This window comes from Numenius arquata, chromosome 1 (assembly GCF_964106895.1).
Source record: "Numenius arquata chromosome 1, bNumArq3.hap1.1, whole genome shotgun sequence".
NCBI classification, from domain to species: Eukaryota; Metazoa; Chordata; class Aves; order Charadriiformes; family Scolopacidae; genus Numenius; species Numenius arquata.
Genome location: NC_133576.1, coordinates 140,859,898 through 140,879,154, shown reverse-complemented (window position 1 = coordinate 140,879,154; position 19,257 = coordinate 140,859,898). Strand labels below are relative to the sequence as shown.

Genomic DNA, 19,257 nt, shown 5'->3' with positions numbered 1-19,257 from the left:
CCGTCCCTGCTTTGGGAGAACCTTCCAGAAACAACGTGGTGTTTTGGGGTGACAGGATGGGATTTGGGGGCCCCCCAACATTGAGGGGGGGGGTGTGTTAATGGCAGGGGGGCTTCCTGGGTGCTGCCACCCCCACCGTACCTGCATCCCCCCAGCTCAGCATCCCTAATTCTCGCGAACCGGTGCTTTGAACCCCCTGGAGCAGGCCAGAGTTGGGGGGATGGCGAAGGGGGGAAACCCCCACTTTTGGGGTCCCCCACCCCCGAGGGAGATTTTTGGGTGTCCCGGGGGTGGGGTGGGGGGGGGCATGGGCGAGCCCATAGGCTGGCAGCCACGGTGTGCAGGCAGCAGAGGCAGGAGCTGATCTTCTCCCTGCCCACGCAGCACGTACAGAGAGAGCCGGGGAGGCGGGGGGGGGGGGGGGAAATTAGGCTGACAAATCCCCCCCCCCCCCCCATCCCCCGCCATATCCCTTCCAGCCCCAAATCCTCTTGGATTCATCCCGAAGCCACCAGAGAGGGGTTGGGGGGTGTTTGGCCGCAGGAGCTGACTGTCGGGTACCCCAAAAGCATCATTTCTGCTGATTCCGCTGGTGCCAGTGTGGGGCCACCCCACTTTTCTTGGGGGGGGGGGGGGGTCACCAGTCCACCTCTGCCACCCACCGGCCTGGGTGTCACATAGTTTGGGGTCCCCCCACCCCCGGTGTGGCCCTGGATGCTCCCCTGCAGGGTGAGGAGCCATCCCCGCGTTCGGTGGGCTGCTGGGGGGGCTCCAAAAACATCCATCACCCTCCCCCCCCCCGCCAATTTATGTGTGTCGTCTCCCCCCCCCCCCCCCGGCACCTCTGGGGGCCAGTGGGATACTCGGCTGGTGGCCCATGGATGGAAGGTGGTCTCCCAGTAAGAAACTGGAGCTGGGGGAGCACCGTGGTGGTCCCAGCACGGAAGAGCCCCCATCTCAGCTGGCACTGGCCCCCCCCCACCCCTGCACCCCCCCCTCGGGTCCCATCCTGCCCCTCTGCAGCATCCTACCGGTCCCCAGGGGTGCTTTGTGGTCCCGGCATCCCCTGCATCCCTTGGGATGAGGCCGGAGGGACTGGGGAGCGGGACAGGGATCCTCCGCTGGGAAGAGAGGGAGCCCTGGAAGGTGGTGGCCCCCGGGGTCGGGGGGGGAGGCGGGGAGTGAGGGGAGACTCCTGTTTCCTGCATGTTGTTTGGAGAACAAACTCTGGGAATAACAGCAGGATCCAGACACATCCCGGATCCCGCAGCCAAGGTGTTTCCGTGCCAAGGCAACCGGCGAAGCTCCGACCCGGCCGGGGGATGCTGCCGCTGAGCCTGGCAGGGGATGCCAGGAGGCAGCCGGGACACAGCTGGGATGCAGTAGGGATGCAGGATGCAAGGATGGAACTGGGATGCTGGGATGGAGCTGGGATGCAAGGATGCAATGGGGATACAGGGATGCAGCGGGGATGAGGGATGCAGTAGGGATGCAGGATGCAAGGATGGAACTGGGATGCTGGGATGGAGCTGGGATGCAAGGATGCAATGGGGATACAGGGATGCAGCGGGGCTGAGGGATGCAGCAGGGATGCTGGATGCAGGAATGCAGTGGGGAAGAGGGATGCAGGGATGCAATGGAGGGATGCAGCAGGGATGCTGGATGCAGGGATGGAGCGGGGATGCGGGATGCAATGGAGGTGCAATGGGGATGAGGGATGCAGCGGTGATGCGGGATGTAGGAATGCAATGGGAATGCGGGATTCAGGGATGCAGTGGGGATGCAGGGATGCAACGGGGATGCAGTGGAGATGCGGGATGCAGTGGAGACGCGGGATGCAGGGATGCAGTGGGGATGAGATGCAATGGGGATGCGGGATGGAGGGATGCAATGGGGATGCAGGGATGCAGCGGGGATGTGGGATGCAGCGGGGATGTGGGATGCAATAGGGATGCAGGGATGCAGCCTTCGGCCCTTGGGATGCTCCTGCTTTGGGATGGCCTGGCGTGGTGCTGCTGGCTCATCCCGGCACGGCTGGCACGGAGCCACCGGCCACGGCGGGGTGATGCCGGAGCGTGTGATGTGGTTGCTGGCGGCTCCCTTATCCCCCGGAGGTCCCCTCCTAACGAGGCGCTGGCTAATTAGATCTGCCCGCCGGCCCCATTAGCGTGGAAAAAAAAAACAACCAAACCCCAGCTCCTCCTCCCTGCCCCGAGTTCAAAGGCGATCGATGGCCGCGGTGGCCCCCGTCAGCCCCCGCTCCGAGTCCCTGGGGGGGGGGGACGACGACTCAAATCCTGGTAAATCTGCCCAACGCAGAGATCAAACGGAGACCCACTCAATTATCAGCCAGCGAATAAAGCCATCGTTAGCCCCGGCCCCGTGGCTAACGAGCTCATTAAGGTAGCGGATGGAGGGTATACCGAGGCAGGGAGCCTTGTGGCGGTGTGACAGGGGGCTCGGGGGACAGCGGGGCTACCAGCCCATGGTGTGGCCCCCCCCTCCACCCCCCCCACCTCCCCCCCAGGGTTGGAAATGACCGATGGGCAGCGGTGGTGGCGGTGGCTTCCTGCCTCCAGCCTTTCGACACCAGGAAGGGCTGGAGGGGGAGGGAAGGTTCCGCGCTTCCTCCTTCCCTCCCTCCCTCCGGATCCAGCAGCGGCGAGGGGTGAGGGCGTCCCCCCCACTCTGCCACCCCCCGGCGTCGCGAGGCCACCGTGTCCCCAGGTGTCCCTGCCCCGCTCCCGCAGGAGCTTTGGGATGGAGATGGTTGGAGGGATGGGCATCGGTGAAGGTCTTTGGGGGGCAGCCCCACGATGTGGGGCTCTGTGAGGCTCCTACACCCATGGTGTGGGGCTCTATGGGGCTCCTGCACCCATAACATAGGGTTGTGTGGGGTTCCTGCACCCATAGCATGGGGCCATGTGGGTCTTGGTCTGTGTGGGGCTCCTGCACCCATGGTGTGGGGCCAGGCTGGCCTCCTGTACCCCACAGCATGGGGCCATGTGGGTCTTGGGCTCTGCACCCATAGTGTGGGGCTGTGTGGGGCTCCGGCATCCATAGTGTGGGGCTCTATGGGGCTCCTGCACCCATGGTGTGGGGCCAGGCTGGCCTCCTGTGCCCCACAGCATGGGGCCATGTGGGTCTTGGGCTCTGCACCCATAGTGTGGGGCTGTGTGGGGCTCCGGCATCCATAGTGTGGGGCTCTATGGGGCTCCTGCACCCATGGTGTGGGGCCAGGCTGGCCTCCTGTACCCCACAGCATGGGGCCATGTGGGTCTTGGGCTCTGCACCCATAGTGTGGGGCTGTGTGGGGCTCCGGCATCCATAGCGTGGGGCTCTATGGGGCTCCTGCACCCATGGCGTGGGGCCATGTGGGTCTTGGGCTGTGTGGGGCTCCTGCCCCCATAGCATGGGGTTGTGTGGGTCTGAGGCTCTTGTGGGGCTCCCGCATCCGCGACGTGGGGCCCCCCCAGGCTCCTGCCCCCACAACCTAGGGTTCTGTGGGGTTCCTGCCCCATGGCGTGGGGCCAGGGCGGGCGGGTGAATAATTGTTTCCTGCTCGGGCACTTGTGCAGCGTCCGCCATCGATCTCGCCTTCGCCGGGGGCGGGGGGGGGGGGGGTGTTCATTAGCGGCTTCATTTGTGTTAACGAGGGATGGGCAGGAAGAATCGCCACCCGCCCCCCCCGCCACCGCCACCACCTTCCCCGGGGGGGGGGGGGTTGGTCCTGGCAGGGGACCCGCTGAGCCCACTTTGGGGTCAGGATCCGGCACCTCAAAACATCCCCGTGGGTGTCCCCTGGTGGGGGCTGGGGCGGGGGGGGGGGGGGACACGGGACGGACGCAGGGTGACAGGCTGGCAGAGGACACCCCCCCACCCTGCTTTGACGTTACGCCTCATTAATTACCCAGACAAATCCCCCTGTTAATTGCTGCGGGCTCTCAGGGGTGGTGGGGGGTGGTGGTGGGGGGGAGATTTGGGGGGGGTGGCATCGCCCCGCTCCACCCCCCCCCCCCCCCGGTTGGCGAGGCTGGGTGCTCCTCTCATCCCTTGCCCTTAAATTAATTAATTAATTAATTAATTGTGGGGAGGGGGGGGGAAATGCTGAATAACGGCGCTGGGCCCTTCCTTGATCAGCCCTTTATATTCTCCGCTCTTCCCTCCACCCCCCCCACACCCCCCCCCCCCTAATTAATTAATCCTCAGCAGCTTTCCCGTTAATGACGGCTTTTCTCGCGCCGGCCCTCGCCCTGCACCCCCGGGGACCGCCGTGCCGGCAAAGCCTGGCGCCGAGCATCCCGCCTCTGGAAAAAAAAAACCCTCATCTTCCCATCTCAGCTGGGAAAACTCAATTTTTCCGTGTCCCCCCAGCAGAGGAGAAGCCGCCCGGGATGTTCCCGCTCTTCCCGACGTTCCCGGTGGCTTGGGGACGACAGGCTGCGGAGTTGTGTGTGTGTGTGTGTGTCCCCTCCCAGTGTTTATGTGCCTGGCAGAGGATTTATCAACAGCCCCTCTCCGTCTCCTGGGGCTCGTCTGGGGGCGAGGGAATAAGTGTCCCAGGATGGGATGGTCCTTCCCCCCTCCCTGGTCCCCCCCTGGTCCCTCCCGGTCCCTCCCGGTCCCTCGGCCGGGCCTGATCCTGCTGCGGTTCCCGGCCAGAGCTCGTCCAGGCTGGGTCCCGCGGCTCCCGAGGGGTGGGATGTAGGGACATGGGGACACGGGAGTGCTGGGACGTGGATGTAGAGATGTAGGGACACAGGGATGCAAGGATGCGGGGACACAGGGATGCAGAGATGCGGGGACACAGGGATGCAGAGATGCAGGGACAGAGGGATGTGGGGACACAGGGATACAGAGATGCGGGGACACAGGGATGCGGGGACACAGGGATGCAGGGACAGAGGGATGCGGGGACACAGGGATACAGAGATGCGGGGACAGAGGGATGCGGGGACAGAGGGATGCGGGGACAGAGGGATGCGGGGACACAGGGATGTAGAGCTGTGGGGACACAGGGATGCAGGGACAGAGGGATGTGGGGACACAAGGATGCAGAGATGCGGGGACACAGGGATGCAGGGACAGAGGGATGCGGGGACACAGATGTGGGGATGCAGGGATGCAGGGACAGGGACACAGATGCGAGGACAAGGGTGCAGAGATATGGGGATGTAGGGCTACAGGGACATGGGGACATAGGGACACAAGGATGCAGGGACAGAGTGACACAGGGACAGAAGGATGTGGGGACAGAGGGGTGCAGGGGCACAGGGATATGGGGACACAGGGTGCAGAGATGCGGGGATGAGGGGACAAGGGTGCAGGGATGCGGGGACACAGGGATGTGGGGACACAGGAATGCAGGGACACAGGGATGTGAGGACACGGAGTGCAGAGATGGGGGGACACAAGGATGCAGAGATGCAGGGACATGGGGACACAGGGATGCAGGGACAAGGGTGCAGAGATGTGGGTACGCAGGGATGAAGGAGGGACGCGAGTATGTAGGGACACAAGGATGCAGAGACACAGGGATGCAGGGATGTGAGGACACAGGGAGGCAGGGGCATGGGGACACTGGGATGCAGGGGACACTGGGAGGCAGAGGTGCAGGGACAGGGGGACAGAGGGATGCAGGGACAGAGGGACACGGGGACAGAGGGATGCAGGGACAAGGGTGCAGAGATGTGGGGATGTAGGGATACAGGGACATGGGGACAGAGGGATGCGGGGACAGAGGGATGCAGGGACAGAGTGATGCAGGGGCACAGGGATATGGGGACACAGGGTGCAGACATGCAGGGACAGAGGGATGCGGGGACAGAGGGATGCGGGGACAGAGGGATGCAGGGACAGAGGGATGCAGGGGCACAGGGATATGGGGACACAGGGTGCAGACATGCAGGGACAGAGGGATGCGGGGACGGAGGGATGCAGGGGCACAGGGATATGGGGACACAGGGTGCAGAACTGTGGGGATGCGGGGACGGAGGGATGCAGGGGCACAGGGATACGGGGACATGGAATGCAGAGATGGGGGGACACAGGGATGTGGGGACAGAGGGACGCTGATCCACGTCCACCGCGTGTTGGACCTGGCTCTGCTTTCCTTCCCTGGGGGGTGCAGGCAGCTCCCCTCGGCTGTGGGGCGAGGGTCCGTCCTGGCAGAGCCCCCGGGAGACACCCCCCCCCCCATACTCCCCCTCGCCGGGGATTTCGGCAGCCGCCCTTGGGAATTGGGTTTTTTCCCAGTCCCGACCGGCTGTCGCTAATCTGCCCGGATGGTTTTAATGGAATTTAAAGGCGAGGAGGGATTATCCGAGGAGAAACCCATTAGGGGTGGCTTCATGCCAGGGCAGGCGCTGAGCCCTGCCTGTTCCTGCCCGCCCCTGCCTTCTCCCTGCCTTCTCCCTGCCCATCCCTGCCTTCTCCCTGCCTTCTCCCTGCCCATCCCTGCCCATCCCTGCCTTCTCCCTGCCCATCCCTGCCTTCTCCCCGCCTGTCCCTGCCCATCCCTGTCTTCTTCCTGCCCATCCCTGCCTTCTCCCTGCCTGTCCCTGCCCATCCCTGTCTTCTCCCTACCTGTCCCTGCATTCTCCTGCCTTTCCCTGCCTTCTTCTGCCCATCCGTGCCTCTCCCTGCCTTCTCCGTGCCCATCTCTGCCTTCTCCCTGCCTGTCCCTGCGTTCTCCTGCCTTTCCCTGCCTTCTCCTGCCCATCCCTGCCTTCTTCTGCCCATCCCTGCCTCTCCCTGCCTTCTCCTGCCTGTCTCTGCCCATCCCTGCCTTCTCCCTGCCTTCTTCCTGCCCGTCCCTGCCTGTTCCTGCCTTCTCCCTGCCTGTTCCTGCCTGACCCTGCCCATCCCTGCCTCTCCCTGCCTTCTCCTGCCTGTCCCTGCCCATCCCTGCCTTCTCCCTGCCCGTCCCTGCCGGTTCCTGCCTTCTCCCTGCCTGTTCCTGCCTGCCCCTGCCCATCCCTGCCTCTCCCTGCCTTCTCCCCGCCTGTCCTTGCCCATCCCTGCCTTCTCCCTGCCCGTCCCTGCGTTCTCCTGCCTTTCCCTGCCTTCTCCTGCCTGTCCCTGCCTTCTCCCTGCCTGTGCCGGGGCTGGGGGGGGGGGGGGGGGGAGGTTGTACAGTGTCCCAGGGGGGCTGTATGGTGTGGTGGGGGGGCTGTACAAAGTGCTGGGGGGGGGGTTCTGGGGGGGCTGTACGGTGTGCTGGGGGGGGGTGCTGTACAATGTGCCAGGGGCTGCCCCTCTGCCATGCTGGTCCCTGGCCTGCAGAAAGCCTGGCTTCACACAGCACAGCACCTTGCACAGCACCTTGCACGGAACCTTGCACGGCACCTTGCGTGACAGGGCCTTTGTGTGGCACCTTGCACGGCACCTTGCGTGGAACCTGGTGTGGCACCTTGCACGGCATCTTACATTGCACGTTGCACGGCACTTTGCATGGCAGGGCCTTTGTGTAGCACTTTGCACGGCACTTTGCACGGAACTTTGTATGACACCTTGTACGGCGCCTGGCGTTGCGTGTTGCACGGCACCTTGCACGGCAGCAACTTTGCACAGCACCTTGCACGGCACTTTGCACGGCAGGTGCATCTTGCATTGCACCTTGCACGGCACCTGCTGTGACACCTTGCACGGAACCTTGTGTGGCACCTTGTGCAGAACCTTGCACGGCACCTTGCACGGCACCTGCTGTGACACCTTGCACGGCACTTTGCACGGAACCTGGTGTGGCACCTTGCACGGCACCTGCTGTGACACCTTGCACGGCATCTTGCACGGAACTTTTGCACGGAACCTTGCACAGTGCTGGGGCTGCTTCATGGGTCAGGGGTGGGGTGTCCGTGTCCCCCCCCAGTGCCATATGGGGACAGGGACAGGGTCTCTGTGCCCCCCCTCCATGGTATATAGGGTCAGGGGTGGTATATCCGTGCCCCCCAGTGCCATATGGGGAGGGGATTAGGGTCTCTGTGCCCCCCCAATGGTATATAGGGTCAGGGGTGGTATATCCGTGCCCCCCAGTGCCATATGGGGAGGGGATTAGGGTCTCTGTGCCCCCCCTCCATGGTATATAGGGTCAGGGGTGGTATATCCGTGCCCACCAGTGCCATATGGGGAGGGGATTAGGGTCTCTGTGCCCCCCCTCCATGGTATATAGGGTCAGGGGTGGTATATCTGTGCCCCCCAGTGCCATATGGGGAGGGGATTAGGGTCTCTGTGCCCCCCCTCCATGGTATATAGGGTCAGGGGTGGTATATCTGTGCCCCCCAGTGCCATATGGGGAGGGGATTAGGGTCTCTGTGCCCCCCCCCAATGGTATATAGGGTCGGGGGTGGTATATCCATGCCCCCCAGTGCCGTATGGGGTGGGGAATAGGGTCTCTGTGCCCCCCCTCCATGGTATATAGGGTCAGGTACCGTCAGTCTGTGCCCCCCCCCCGCACTGTATGGGGCTGGGCGCTGTGGGTCCCGTGCCCTATGGGGTCAGGTCCCATCGCCCCCCCCAGAGCCACCCTGGCGTGGGGCAAACGCATCCGACAGCACCCATGGGTGCCCCCAGCCACTAATTCCCACCCCCCCCACCCCCCCCTTTTGCTCTTTTACAGGGTGTTTAAGAAAGCCAGCCCCAACGGGAAGGTAAGTGGGGGTCCCTGGGGAGATGCGGGGGGGGGGGGGAGGGGGGAAGTAGGGGGGACCCGGTTCTTCTTGGGGTGACCCCCCCCCCCCGCTCCAAAAATCCCACGAGCACAACCCTGGGGCAGGGGGGACACACACGGACTCTTATCCAGACCCCAAAGATGCCCTGCAAGCTGCCACGTCGGGGGGGGGGGAGAAACTGAGGCACGGCAGGGCTGGGGGGGGCTGATTTGGTGCCAGGGACACCGAGATGGTGACCTGGGGACCATCCCAGTTTGGAACTGGTGTCCCTCCCCCTGCCCCCCATCTCAATCCATCATGCCCAGCATCCCCCCCCCGGGGAGGATGCTCCTGCCCACCCTTGGGGTGATGCCCCTGCTCCCCGTGCCTCAGTTTCCCCCATGGGGAGATGTGACGCCACGGGGCTCAGGGGGACAAGCCCATGGGGACAAGCCCATGGGGTGCCATCTGGGGCTTGGCCTGGACCCAAATGTCCCCCAGATGCCAGGTCTGGGGACATCTCGGGGGGGGCGGGGGGGGGGGGGGTGTTCCAGGCTTTGCCTGGGGCCATGGGTACCACCAGCATCCACAGGGATGGGGTGGCAGGTGGGGACCACGGGTGGTGACGGGGTTGGGGGGGGGCACCCCAGGACACCCCCTTCCCTCTTCCCAGATCATGCCCTGGGAACATGCTGGGGGGGGTGGCTCTGGGTGTCCCTGACCCCCCCCACCCTGTCCCTCCCCACAGCTCACCGTCTACCTGGGGAAGAGGGACTTCGTGGACCACATCGACGTGGTGGACCCCGTGGGTACGTGGGGCCGGGGGGGGGAACACCACAATTCTGGGGGGGGGACACAGACATGGGTTGGGGTGTCTTGAGCCAGCGTGAGGGGGAGGAAGAGGTTTTGGGGAGCAGGCTCCCCCCCCCCCCCCCCGGGGGATGCTCCGGGGATGTCCCCATCCGCTGGCATCCCTAGGGGACGGCCGCTGGAGAAGCCCCCGCGCCAGAGGGGACAGAAAACGGCCCGTTTTGACCGATATTTGCATTTTATTCCTCATTTAAGGAGCCTGCGGCTTCCACGGATTAATTACCCCCCCTGGGAGGTAGAACCCAACCCCCCCCGACCCCCCACCCCCAATCCTGCAGAGAAAAGGCTTTAAAAATATATATAATTAATGAGATAGATCCGTTTTTGGTGACAGGCGGCTGGTTGTCCCCCCAGCCCTGCTGCCACATCCCCTTCACCCCGCTGGCATGTCCCCCCTTAACCCTGCCAGTGTCGTCCCCCCCCCCCCCCGCCCTAAACGTGCTGGTTTGTGTCCCCCCCCCCAACTCTGCTGGCATTTCCCCCCAGTGCTGCCACATCCCCTTAACCCTCCTAGTGTCCCCCCCTGACCCTGTTGGCGTGTCCTCCTGACCTCACCAGTGTGGCCCCCCCCCATCCTGCCAGTGTGTGTGCCCCCCGCCAACCCTGCCGTGTCCCCTCCCTGTCCCTGCCGTGTCCCCTCACCCTGCGGTGTTCCCTTGCAGACGGAGTGGTGCTGGTGGATCCCGAGTACCTCAAGGAGAGAAAAGGTAACGGCTCCCTGCGGGGGTCCCTGGGGACATGGAGGTGGCAGCCCACAGCTGGTGTCCCTGCATGGTCTTGCCCCGGTGGTGGCATCTCTGGGCCCCCGAGTGACATTTTCCAGCCCCCCCTGGGGATGGGGGTCCTGCAATGGGTGCCCCAAGGTGCATCTGGCTTATCCCTGGGCTGTGTCGTCATCTCCTCACCATGGCACCTCCTGGGGGCCACCACCGCTTCCTGGGACCAGGATAAGCTGTGATGCCATCATGCCATGGTGCCACCACACCACGATGCCATCATGTCACCACACCATGATGCCATCATGCCATGGTGCCACCACACCATGATGCCATCATGCCACCACACCATGATGCCACCATGCTGTGATGCCACCATGCCATTGTGCCACCATGCCATGATACCATCATGCCATGATGCCACCACACCATGATAACACAATGCCATGATGCCACCATGCCATGATGCCACCACGCCATGATGCCACCATGCAATGATACCATCAAGCCACAATACCACCATGCCATGATATCACCATACCATGAGCAACCTGCCCTAGTGGGAGGTGTCCCTGCCCACAGCAGGGGGGTTGGAACTTGATGATCTTTAAGGTCCCTTCCAACTCTAACCATTCTATGATTCTATGATGTCACCATGCCATGATACCACAAAGCCATGATGCCACCACACCATGATGCCACCTTGCCACCAACCTCCACCCCTTGTCACCCTCCCCAGTCTTCGTGACGTTGACCTGCGCCTTCCGCTACGGCCGCGAGGACCTGGACGTGCTGGGGTTGACTTTCCGCAAGGACCTCTTCGTGGCCAACGCCCAGGCCTTCCCCCCGGTCCCTGAGGAGAAGAAGCCCCTGACGCGGCTGCAGGAGCGGCTCATCAAGAAGCTGGGAGAGCATGCCTACCCCTTCACCTTCGAGGTAGGGTGACAGCGGGTGACACTGCTCTTCCCTTGCTGCTGGAGGGGACGGTGACCCCACCCCTGGGGACATCAGGGTCCCTTCTGGCCCCGTAGGGTCATGGTTGGGGTGAGATGCGGGGTGAGGTTGGTGAGGTTGGGTGTGATGAAGATCACAGAATCATAGAATGGTGGGGGTTGGCAGGGACCTCTGGAGACCACCCAGTCCCACCCCCTGCCAGAGAAGGGTCACCCAGAGCAGGTTGGACAGGAACATGTCCAGGGGGGTTTGAATGTCTCCAGAGAAGGAGACTCCACCACCTCTCTGGGCAGCCTCTTCCAGGGCTCTGCCACCCTCACAGGAAAGAAGTTCCTCCTCAAGTTGAGATGGAATTTCCCATCCTTCTCCTTCTTGAACTGGTCCCAGTGCTCCAGCTGTGGCCTCACCAGGGCAGAGCAGAGGGGGAGGATGACCTTCCTCCACCTGCTGGCCACGCTCTTCTTGATGTCCCCCAGGAGACCGTTGGCCTTCTTGGCCACCAGGGCACGTTGGTGGCTTGTGGGCAACTTGCTGCCCACCAGGACTCCTAGGTCTTTTTCCACAGAGCTGCTCTCCAGCAGGTCACCCTCAACCTGTCCTGGTCCATGGGGTTATTCCTCTCCAGGTGCAGCACCCTGCGCTTGCCCTGGTTGAACTTCATGAGGTTCCTCTCCCCCCAGCTCTCCAGCCTGTCCAGGTCTCACTGGATGGCGGCCCAGCCTTCTGGTGTGTCACCCGCTCCTCCCAGTTGTGTGTCACCAGCAGACGTGCTGAGAGGACACTGTCCCCTCACCCGGCTTGTGGATGAAGATGTCGAACAAGATGAAGCTCTTGTTCGTGGATCTCAAAACTCAGGAGCAAAAAGCGGCCACCAGTGGGGAAACTGAGGCACGGGGTCCATGCCCTGAGCTGTGGGGGGACAACCTGGTGGCATTTTCCAGCCTTGAGCCACCAGCTGAGCCCCGCAGGCTCCCAAACAACCCTGAGCCCCTGCGAAACAATCTTAATTCCCCCAAATCCCCCAGATTAGCATAAAAAACCCACCCCTAAACCCATGGGTTTTCGTTAACCCTCCGGGGTTTGGGTCTGGGGAAGCCCAGGGTGGAAACCAAGAGCAGAACTTGGGTTGAGATCCAGCGCCACGCAATTAGGAAAATGAGGAAGTTCCTCCGGGTTGACCTCCCCCACCGCGGGGAGGGCAGGAAGGGGAAATGCTGGAGGCATCAGGAAATGGGGTCCCAACCCTTCTTCTGACCATCCCCCTCCCCCCCCTCCCCGCCTTTTTTCCCTTTCAGATCCCCCCCAACCTGCCTTGCTCCGTCACCCTGCAGCCAGGTCCTGAGGACACGGGGAAGGTAAGGTCCACCCATCCATGTGCCACTAGGGTGGTGGTGACCTGGCCATTGGTTGGGGTCACCTCCTGGGAGGGTGCAAAGGGGTTTCTCTGCCTCCTTCTCTGCCCCCTCCTGGTTTCCAGGCCTGTGGTGTGGACTACGAGGTCAAAGCTTTCTGTGCGGAGAACCTGGAGGAGAAAATCCACAAGAGGTGAGCGGAGAGGATCCATCCAGCCCGGTTGGGAGCAGAGTCCTCGGGGTGCTGGCAGGGGCGGCGACCCGTTAGTGGGAAAGGGTCACCCCAGTTTGCTACCCACAGTGGGTGAGATGGGGATGGGATGGAGGTGTCCTCCAGGATGGGGCTGGGACAGAGATGTTCTCCAGGCTGGGTGTGGGATGGAGATGTCCTCCAGGCTGGGCCTGGAATGAAGATGTCCTCTAGACTGGGACTGGGACGGAGGTGTTCCCTGGGCTGGGCCTGGGATAGAGATGTTCTCCAGGTTGAGGTTGGGATGGAGATGTTCTCCAGGTTGGGGCTTGGACAGAGATGTTGTCTAAGGCTGGGCGTGGAGTTGGGATAATGAAGTTCACCAGGATGGAGCTGGGACAGAGATGTTCTCCAGGCTGGGCCTGAGATGATGACATCCTCCAGGCTGGGCTTAGGATGGAGATGTCCTCCAGGCTGGGGTTGGGATGGAGATATCCTCGAGGCTGGGATGGAGATGTTCTCCAGGCTGGGGCTGGGATGGTGATGCTTTCCAGGGTAGGGATGGGTGAGAGATGATCTAGGGGTTGAGATGGAGACATCCACCACTATGCTGCAGGCAAGGAGCCCAGCCCTGCCATGATGTGGGGCCACACAGGCATCCTGGCATGGCCATGGGGCTACCTGGGGTCCCAGGTTGAGACCTCCCACGCCATCCTTCTCCTGACCCATCAGACCAGAAGAAAAGAGGGATTTGACCCAAAATGGGCCAAGAGAGAGGGCAGAGCTGCCTGCAGGTGGCTGGACATCTGGGTTCTTCTCCTCCCTGCCAGGAACTCAGTGCGTCTGGTGATCCGTAAGGTCCAGTATGCGCCGGAGCGACCGGGTCCCCAACCCATGGCAGAGACCACCCGGCAGTTCCTCATGTCGGACAAACCGCTGCACCTTGAGGCATCCCTGGACAAGGAGGTGAGCGAGCAACTGGGGAGGGGACACCGGTGGGGGTCACCCCAGTGAGGACGGGGACCTCATTGTCCTCTCTCCTTTGTTCCCTGCAGATCTACTACCACGGAGAACCCATCAGCGTCAACGTCCACGTCACCAACAACACCAACAAGACGGTGAAGAAGATCAAAATCTCAGGTGAGGTGCGGGCCGTGGTGTGTCCCCCCCCAACCCCGGCTGCTGTCACCGTCCCCGTGGGGACCTTCCCTGACCCCCAACTCTCCATCTCTCGCCCCAGTGCGCCAGTACGCCGACATCTGCCTCTTCAACACCGCCCAGTACAAGTGCCCGGTGGCCGTGGAGGACGCCGAGTGAGTACCGGCTGCTCGGGGACATCACCAGGGGCCCCCAGGGACCTCAGAGGAGTCTTGGAGGACTCCTGCCGCAGCGCAGCACGTCCAGAGCAGTGGGGTGTTGTGTTTGGCGAGGAGGTCCTGGTGGGAGGAGCGGGGAGATGGAGACCCTTCTTTTGTGGGCATTTTGCTGGAAGTGTGGGGATTTGCATGCTTTTATGATAGCACCACAGGGGACGTCACCCTCCACGTCCCCCTGGGCAGAGAGGAGCTCCAGGCTGGGGCAGGGATGTCTGCTGTGTCAAGAGCTGGGATGGAGATGTTCACCAGGCTGGAGTTGGGATGGAGATGTCCTCAAGGCTGGGGCTGGGATGGAGATGTCCTCCAAACTGGTCCTGGGAAGGAGTTGTCCTTTTGGCTGGGGCTGGGATGGAGATGTTCTCTGGATTGGGATGGAGATGTCCTCAAGGCTGGGGCTGGGATGGAGATGTCTGGGCTGGGGCTGGAGTTGGGATGGAGATGTCCTCAAGGCTGGGGCTGGGATGGAGATGTCCTCCAAACTGGTCCTGGGAAGGAGTTGTCCTTTTGGCTGGGGCTGGGATGGAGATGTTCTCTGGATTGGGATGGAGATGTCCTCAAGGCTGGGGCTGGGATGGAGATGTCTGGGCTGGGGCTGGAGTTGGGATGGAGATGTCCTCAAGGCTGGGGCTGGGATGGAGATGTCCTCCAAACTGGTCCTGGGAAGGAGTTGTCCTTTTGGCTGGGGCTGGGATGGAGATGTTCTCTGGATTGGGATGGAGATGTCCTCCAAACTGGTCCTGGGAAGGAGTTGTCCTTTTGGCTGGTCCTGGGAAGGAGATGTCCTCTAGGCTGGGGCTGGGATGGAGATGTTCTCCGGACTGGGATGGAGATGTCCATGGTGGTCCATGGGGTTGTGGGAGCTGGGGAGGAGCTGGAGCTCTGGCTGATGGTGACTGTCATCCCCAGCGACATGGTGGCCCCCAGCTCCACATTCTGCAAAGTCTACACCTTGACCCCCTTCCTCGCCAACAACCGGGAGAAGCGGGGGCTGGCGCTGGATGGCAAACTCAAGCACGAGGACACCAACCTGGCCTCCAGCACACTGTGAGCACACCCCCCCCCCCCCAACAATGACCACCCCTGGGGCTCCTCTTCCCTCCCGCAGCGGTGGGGGGGCACTTGAGGGAGGACCCAGCCCTGGTGGGCATCCAGCTCCTTCTCCAGGAGCGATGCTCGGGGTGGAGGAGACCTGGTGGGGGGGTGGACCTTCAGGAGGACATGGGGGGCTGGTCCCCATGGACATCCCCTCACTGATGCCCACTTGCCCCTTCCTCCAAGGTTAAGAGATGGAGCCAACAAGGAGATCTTGGGCATCATCGTCTCCTACAAGGTGAAGGTGAAGCTGGTGGTGTCCCGAGGAGGGTGAGTGCTGGGGGGGGACCACCCCCCCACCCCCATCAAGGGCTGCACCCCCTTCTCTTCCCTTGTTCTCTGGGCTTGGGACCAGCTTCAGTGCGTGTCCCCCGGGATGCTGCGGGCTTCCCGGTGGGGTGGGATGGAGAACCTGAGGCAGAGGCCACCTCTGGGCAAGGTGGCCCTTTCTGGGGACACCAACGTGGCCATTGCTTGGGGGGGGGGTGTGTGTGTGTGTCATTAAGCCTTACAACAACCCCGCTCCCCCCCCCACCTTCTTTGTGCTGCGGCACCTTTTGCAGGATGGGGCCCCACTTTCAGCCCTCCCGTGGTGGGGCCCATCACCCCCCCAGGGACTTGGGGGGGTGACACAAGGTGTGTGTGTGTGTGTGGGGGGTGGCGTGTCCTTGGAGGGGGGGGGCGGTGACTAACGTGTTGTCCTCTTTGACCCACCCCAGGCTGCTGGGAGACCTCGCCTCCAGGTAACACCAGTGCCACCCATCCCAAATGCCCCCCGTGCCACCCCCCCATTGCACCCCCCCCGCCCCCCACCCCCTCGGTCCCCTCCGCTGCCACCCATCGTCCTCAAGATGCCACCACCCTCGGGGGTCACCCTCTAACCCAAAGCCAGAAGCCAGGCGGCTCGCAGAGACGGGGCTGATGAGTCGTGGGACTGGGGATGCTGGGGGTGGGGGGCGAATCCTGCATTTCCGCCCCCCCCCCCGCCCAAAAAAAACCAGAGCAGGTCCCATGGGTGCTGCTGGGGACATTGAGCTGAGCACTGGGGAACTCGGTGCACCTCCTCCCTCCCCGCTGCCCTTTACGTTCAGCCTAAACCCGGGGGATTTGGGTTCCCCGGATGCTGTTAAGCCGCTAAAAAGCAGATTTTTTTTCTTTTTTTTTCCTCGAGCTGCGCCCCCCCCCCCCCCCCCCTTTGCCGAGGGGGGGGGCTTTGTGCTGATCCCAAACTGGGGGGGGGGAGTTGTGTGTTGATCCCAAACCGCGGGGTCAAGCTCAAGCAAGAAGCCCCGTAGCCATCAAGAGGTTTCATGGAGGATAATTTGGGGGGGGGGGTTTGCCCGAATTTGGGGGGTCTCCCCGGCAGCTGAAATGTGGGATGTGGTTCTAACCCCCCCAACTTTGCCCACCCCCCTCCCTCAAAATTTCCCCCCCCCTTCAAAATTTCCCCCCCCCCCCCGTGCTTTACCCCGGCGCCTCTCGCAGCGACGTGGCGGTGGAGCTGCCCTTCACCCTGATGCATCCCAAACCCAAGGAGGAACCGGCACATCGGGACGGTGAGTTTCCCACCCCACCCCACCCCCCCCCCCCAAAGTGTGGGGCAGCCCCTTTTTGGGGGGGGGGGGGGGGGGGCAGAGGGGGTCATCCCACTCCCCCCATCCAGTGCGCGGTGCCCGACGGGAGATTTTTTTCAAGCTCCCGTCAAGCCCGTGGCGCCCAGTTTTTTTTTGGGGGGGAGAAACCCCCCCCAGGGATAGAAACCTCGTCTCGGGGGGGGGGGGGGGGGGGAGTGTTGGTTGGGGGGGGGGGGATCATCACCCCCCCCCCACCACCCCGGGGTGTCTGCGATGACATTAACCCTGTGCCCTCTCTTCAGTTCCAGAGAACGAAGCGCCCATAGATACAAATCTGATAGAGCTTGACACAAAGTAAGGATGAACACCCCCCCCCCCAAAAAAAAATTTAAATAATCCCCCCCCCCAGCTGCTGGGAGGGTTGGGGGGGGGAGGTCTGGGTAAGAATATGAAGGTTTTATGGAGGTTTTATGGTGTGTACGTTCCCCCCCCCCATCAATAACCCGCTAACGCCTAACGCATGCCGTGCCCCTCTCTCTTCTCTCCCCATCGCCCTGTATGGCTTTCCCCCCCCCGCCCCCCCCCCAAAAAAAAAAAAAACCCAGGAGAAATCGCAGTAAGGAAGCGCCGGGATTGTGCTTTTTGGAGGGGGGGGGGGAGGGGGGGGGGAGAGGATTGAGGGGGGGGGGGTTGGGGTGGGGAGTGTCCCCGTAACGTCCCCACGGTGTCCCCGGGTGAATCCCCGGTTTGTGCTGGGGGGACAGAAAGGGGGTTTCGGGGGAGGTTTTTGCGGCGGTCCCCAAGGAGAGGGGGGGGGGACAACCCCCCCTTCACACACACCCCCCCCTTTCTCTGCCCCCCCGGGGATGGCAACGGCGAGTTTCATCCACTGCACATCGCTCCTGGGCTACTCAGTTCACTCCCTGGGCAACCAGCGAGGCATTTTGGGGAGGGGGGGGGAGGGAAGGGGGGTGAAATTTTGGGGTGGGGTGGGGGGTGGGCAGAGGGCGAATGTTGGAAAAGCTGTGAAAAAGGGGGATGTTGGAAGGGGGGGGGGGGTTTAAACCATCCCCCCCCCCCCCGGAGCTGCTGGGATAAAGCAGGTTGATAACGTGGGGTGTTGGGGGGGGGGGGAGTCAGGACAGCCTTGTGGTGGGTGCCCCCCAAATTCCGGGCTCGCCACCCCCTGTCCCTCCCTCCCCCCCCCACCAATAATAAAGCCATTTTTTCCGTGTGTCCCCCCCCCCCCACACATTAGTGACGACGACATCGTCTTCGAAGACTTCGCCCGCCAGCGACTCAAAGGCATGAAGGACGACAAGGAGGATGAGGAGGAGCGGACAAACTCCCCGCAGCTCAACGACAGATAAGCGAGCAGCTCCCCCCCCCCTCCACCCCCCAGCCTTCGCCTCCTTCTGTAACCCCCCCCCCCCTCCAAAACCAGAAACCTTCCCCCCCACCCCCCCCCCGTGCGTTAGGCTTCTTCTCTTTTGTATAATTATTAATTTTGGTTTCTACCTGTACCGGGAGCCTATGGACGGCGACAGCGATTATAACCTCCCCAGAGTGGGGGGGGGGGCCTGGAAAATGGAGGGGGGGGGGGGGGGGGGGCTTCATCCTTAGCCCCCCCCCCCCCATCCCCATCCACCCCCCCCTGCCCATTTTTCACCCCCCCCCAGCCCTGAGCCCTTTCCCATGAGCTGCATCTTTTACCCGTTTTATAGAAGTCCGGTCTCGACACCAGTTTGCTACGGGGAGGGGGGGGGGGGGGGGGGGGCAGGAGAATGGGATGGGGGGGGGCAGAAGAGGGGAGGGGGAGGGGGTGTGTGTGTCTTTTTTTTAGGCAGCCTGCTCATGGGAAAGGGCCCCTCGGATGTCCCCCCCCCCTCCTTTTGTCCCCTCCTGTCTGGCCCTGCTGCATGTCTCTGTGTCCCCCCCGTCCCCCCCCCATTCCCAATCCGGGCTGGTTTCCGCTGGACCCCAGTAAAGGCTCCTTCTGGCACTGGGAAAGACTGGTGGGCATCACCCCCCGCCCTCCCCCCCCCCCCCCCATGCTTTTACCCCCAAATCCTCCTAAATCGGCCAACCTCGGCTTGGGGGGGGGGACACGTTATTCTTCATCTCCATCGGGTTTTTACACCAGTGACACCCCCCCCCCCCCCGCCCCCCCAGCCTGGAGGTAGCCAGCTCAGAGCCTTGAGTTGCCCAGGGACTGGGAGGGGACAGGAGGGGACAGGAGGGGACAGTGGGGAGGTCCCCGGGGGTCCCAGCCAGGCGATGCTGCCGGGGGGGGGGGTGGTGGTGGTGAGGGGGGGGGAGGGGGGGGGTGCTGTACTAACGGTTTGGTTCCCCGTGGGGTTACACCAGGGATGCTTTGCCCCCCCCCCCCCCCCCCCCTACTCCCCCCGGTCTCCACGAGCTGCGAAACCCCCCAAATTGCTGTTTTTCCCCCCAAAATCTGCACCTACAGGGGGTCAAGCACCTA

The 19,257-nt window shown here is 62.9% G+C and overlaps 1 protein-coding gene across 1 annotated transcript; it reads left to right on the top strand.

Annotated features, from left to right (window-relative positions):
* Window positions 1–2,230: 2,230 nt before the first annotated feature.
* Window positions 2,231–18,142, top strand: ARRB1 (arrestin beta 1). Its single transcript, XM_074150325.1, has 16 exons — window positions 2,231–2,403; window positions 8,618–8,648; window positions 9,397–9,457; window positions 10,181–10,225; window positions 10,974–11,170; window positions 12,484–12,543; window positions 12,666–12,733; window positions 13,561–13,696; window positions 13,786–13,870; window positions 13,971–14,043; window positions 15,013–15,150; window positions 15,385–15,468; window positions 15,918–15,941; window positions 16,684–16,754; window positions 17,075–17,126; window positions 18,031–18,142. Exons 1-16 carry the CDS (start codon window positions 2,231–2,233, stop codon window positions 18,140–18,142), a joined length of 1,410 nt encoding a protein of 469 aa, XP_074006426.1.
* The last annotated feature ends 1,115 nt before the right edge of the window (window positions 18,143–19,257 follow it).

Coding starts and splice junctions, on each gene's coding strand:
- ARRB1 (XM_074150325.1), top strand. CDS start 2,231: ATGGCCGCGGTGGCCCCCGTCAGCCCCCGCTCCGAGTCCCTGGGGGGG. Junction 8,649..9,396: donor AAGCCAGCCCCAACGGGAAG/GTAAGTGGGGGT, acceptor CCCTCCCCACAG/CTCACCGTCTACCTGGGGAA. Junction 16,755..17,074: donor GGAACCGGCACATCGGGACG/GTGAGTTTCCCA, acceptor CCCTCTCTTCAG/TTCCAGAGAACGAAGCGCCC.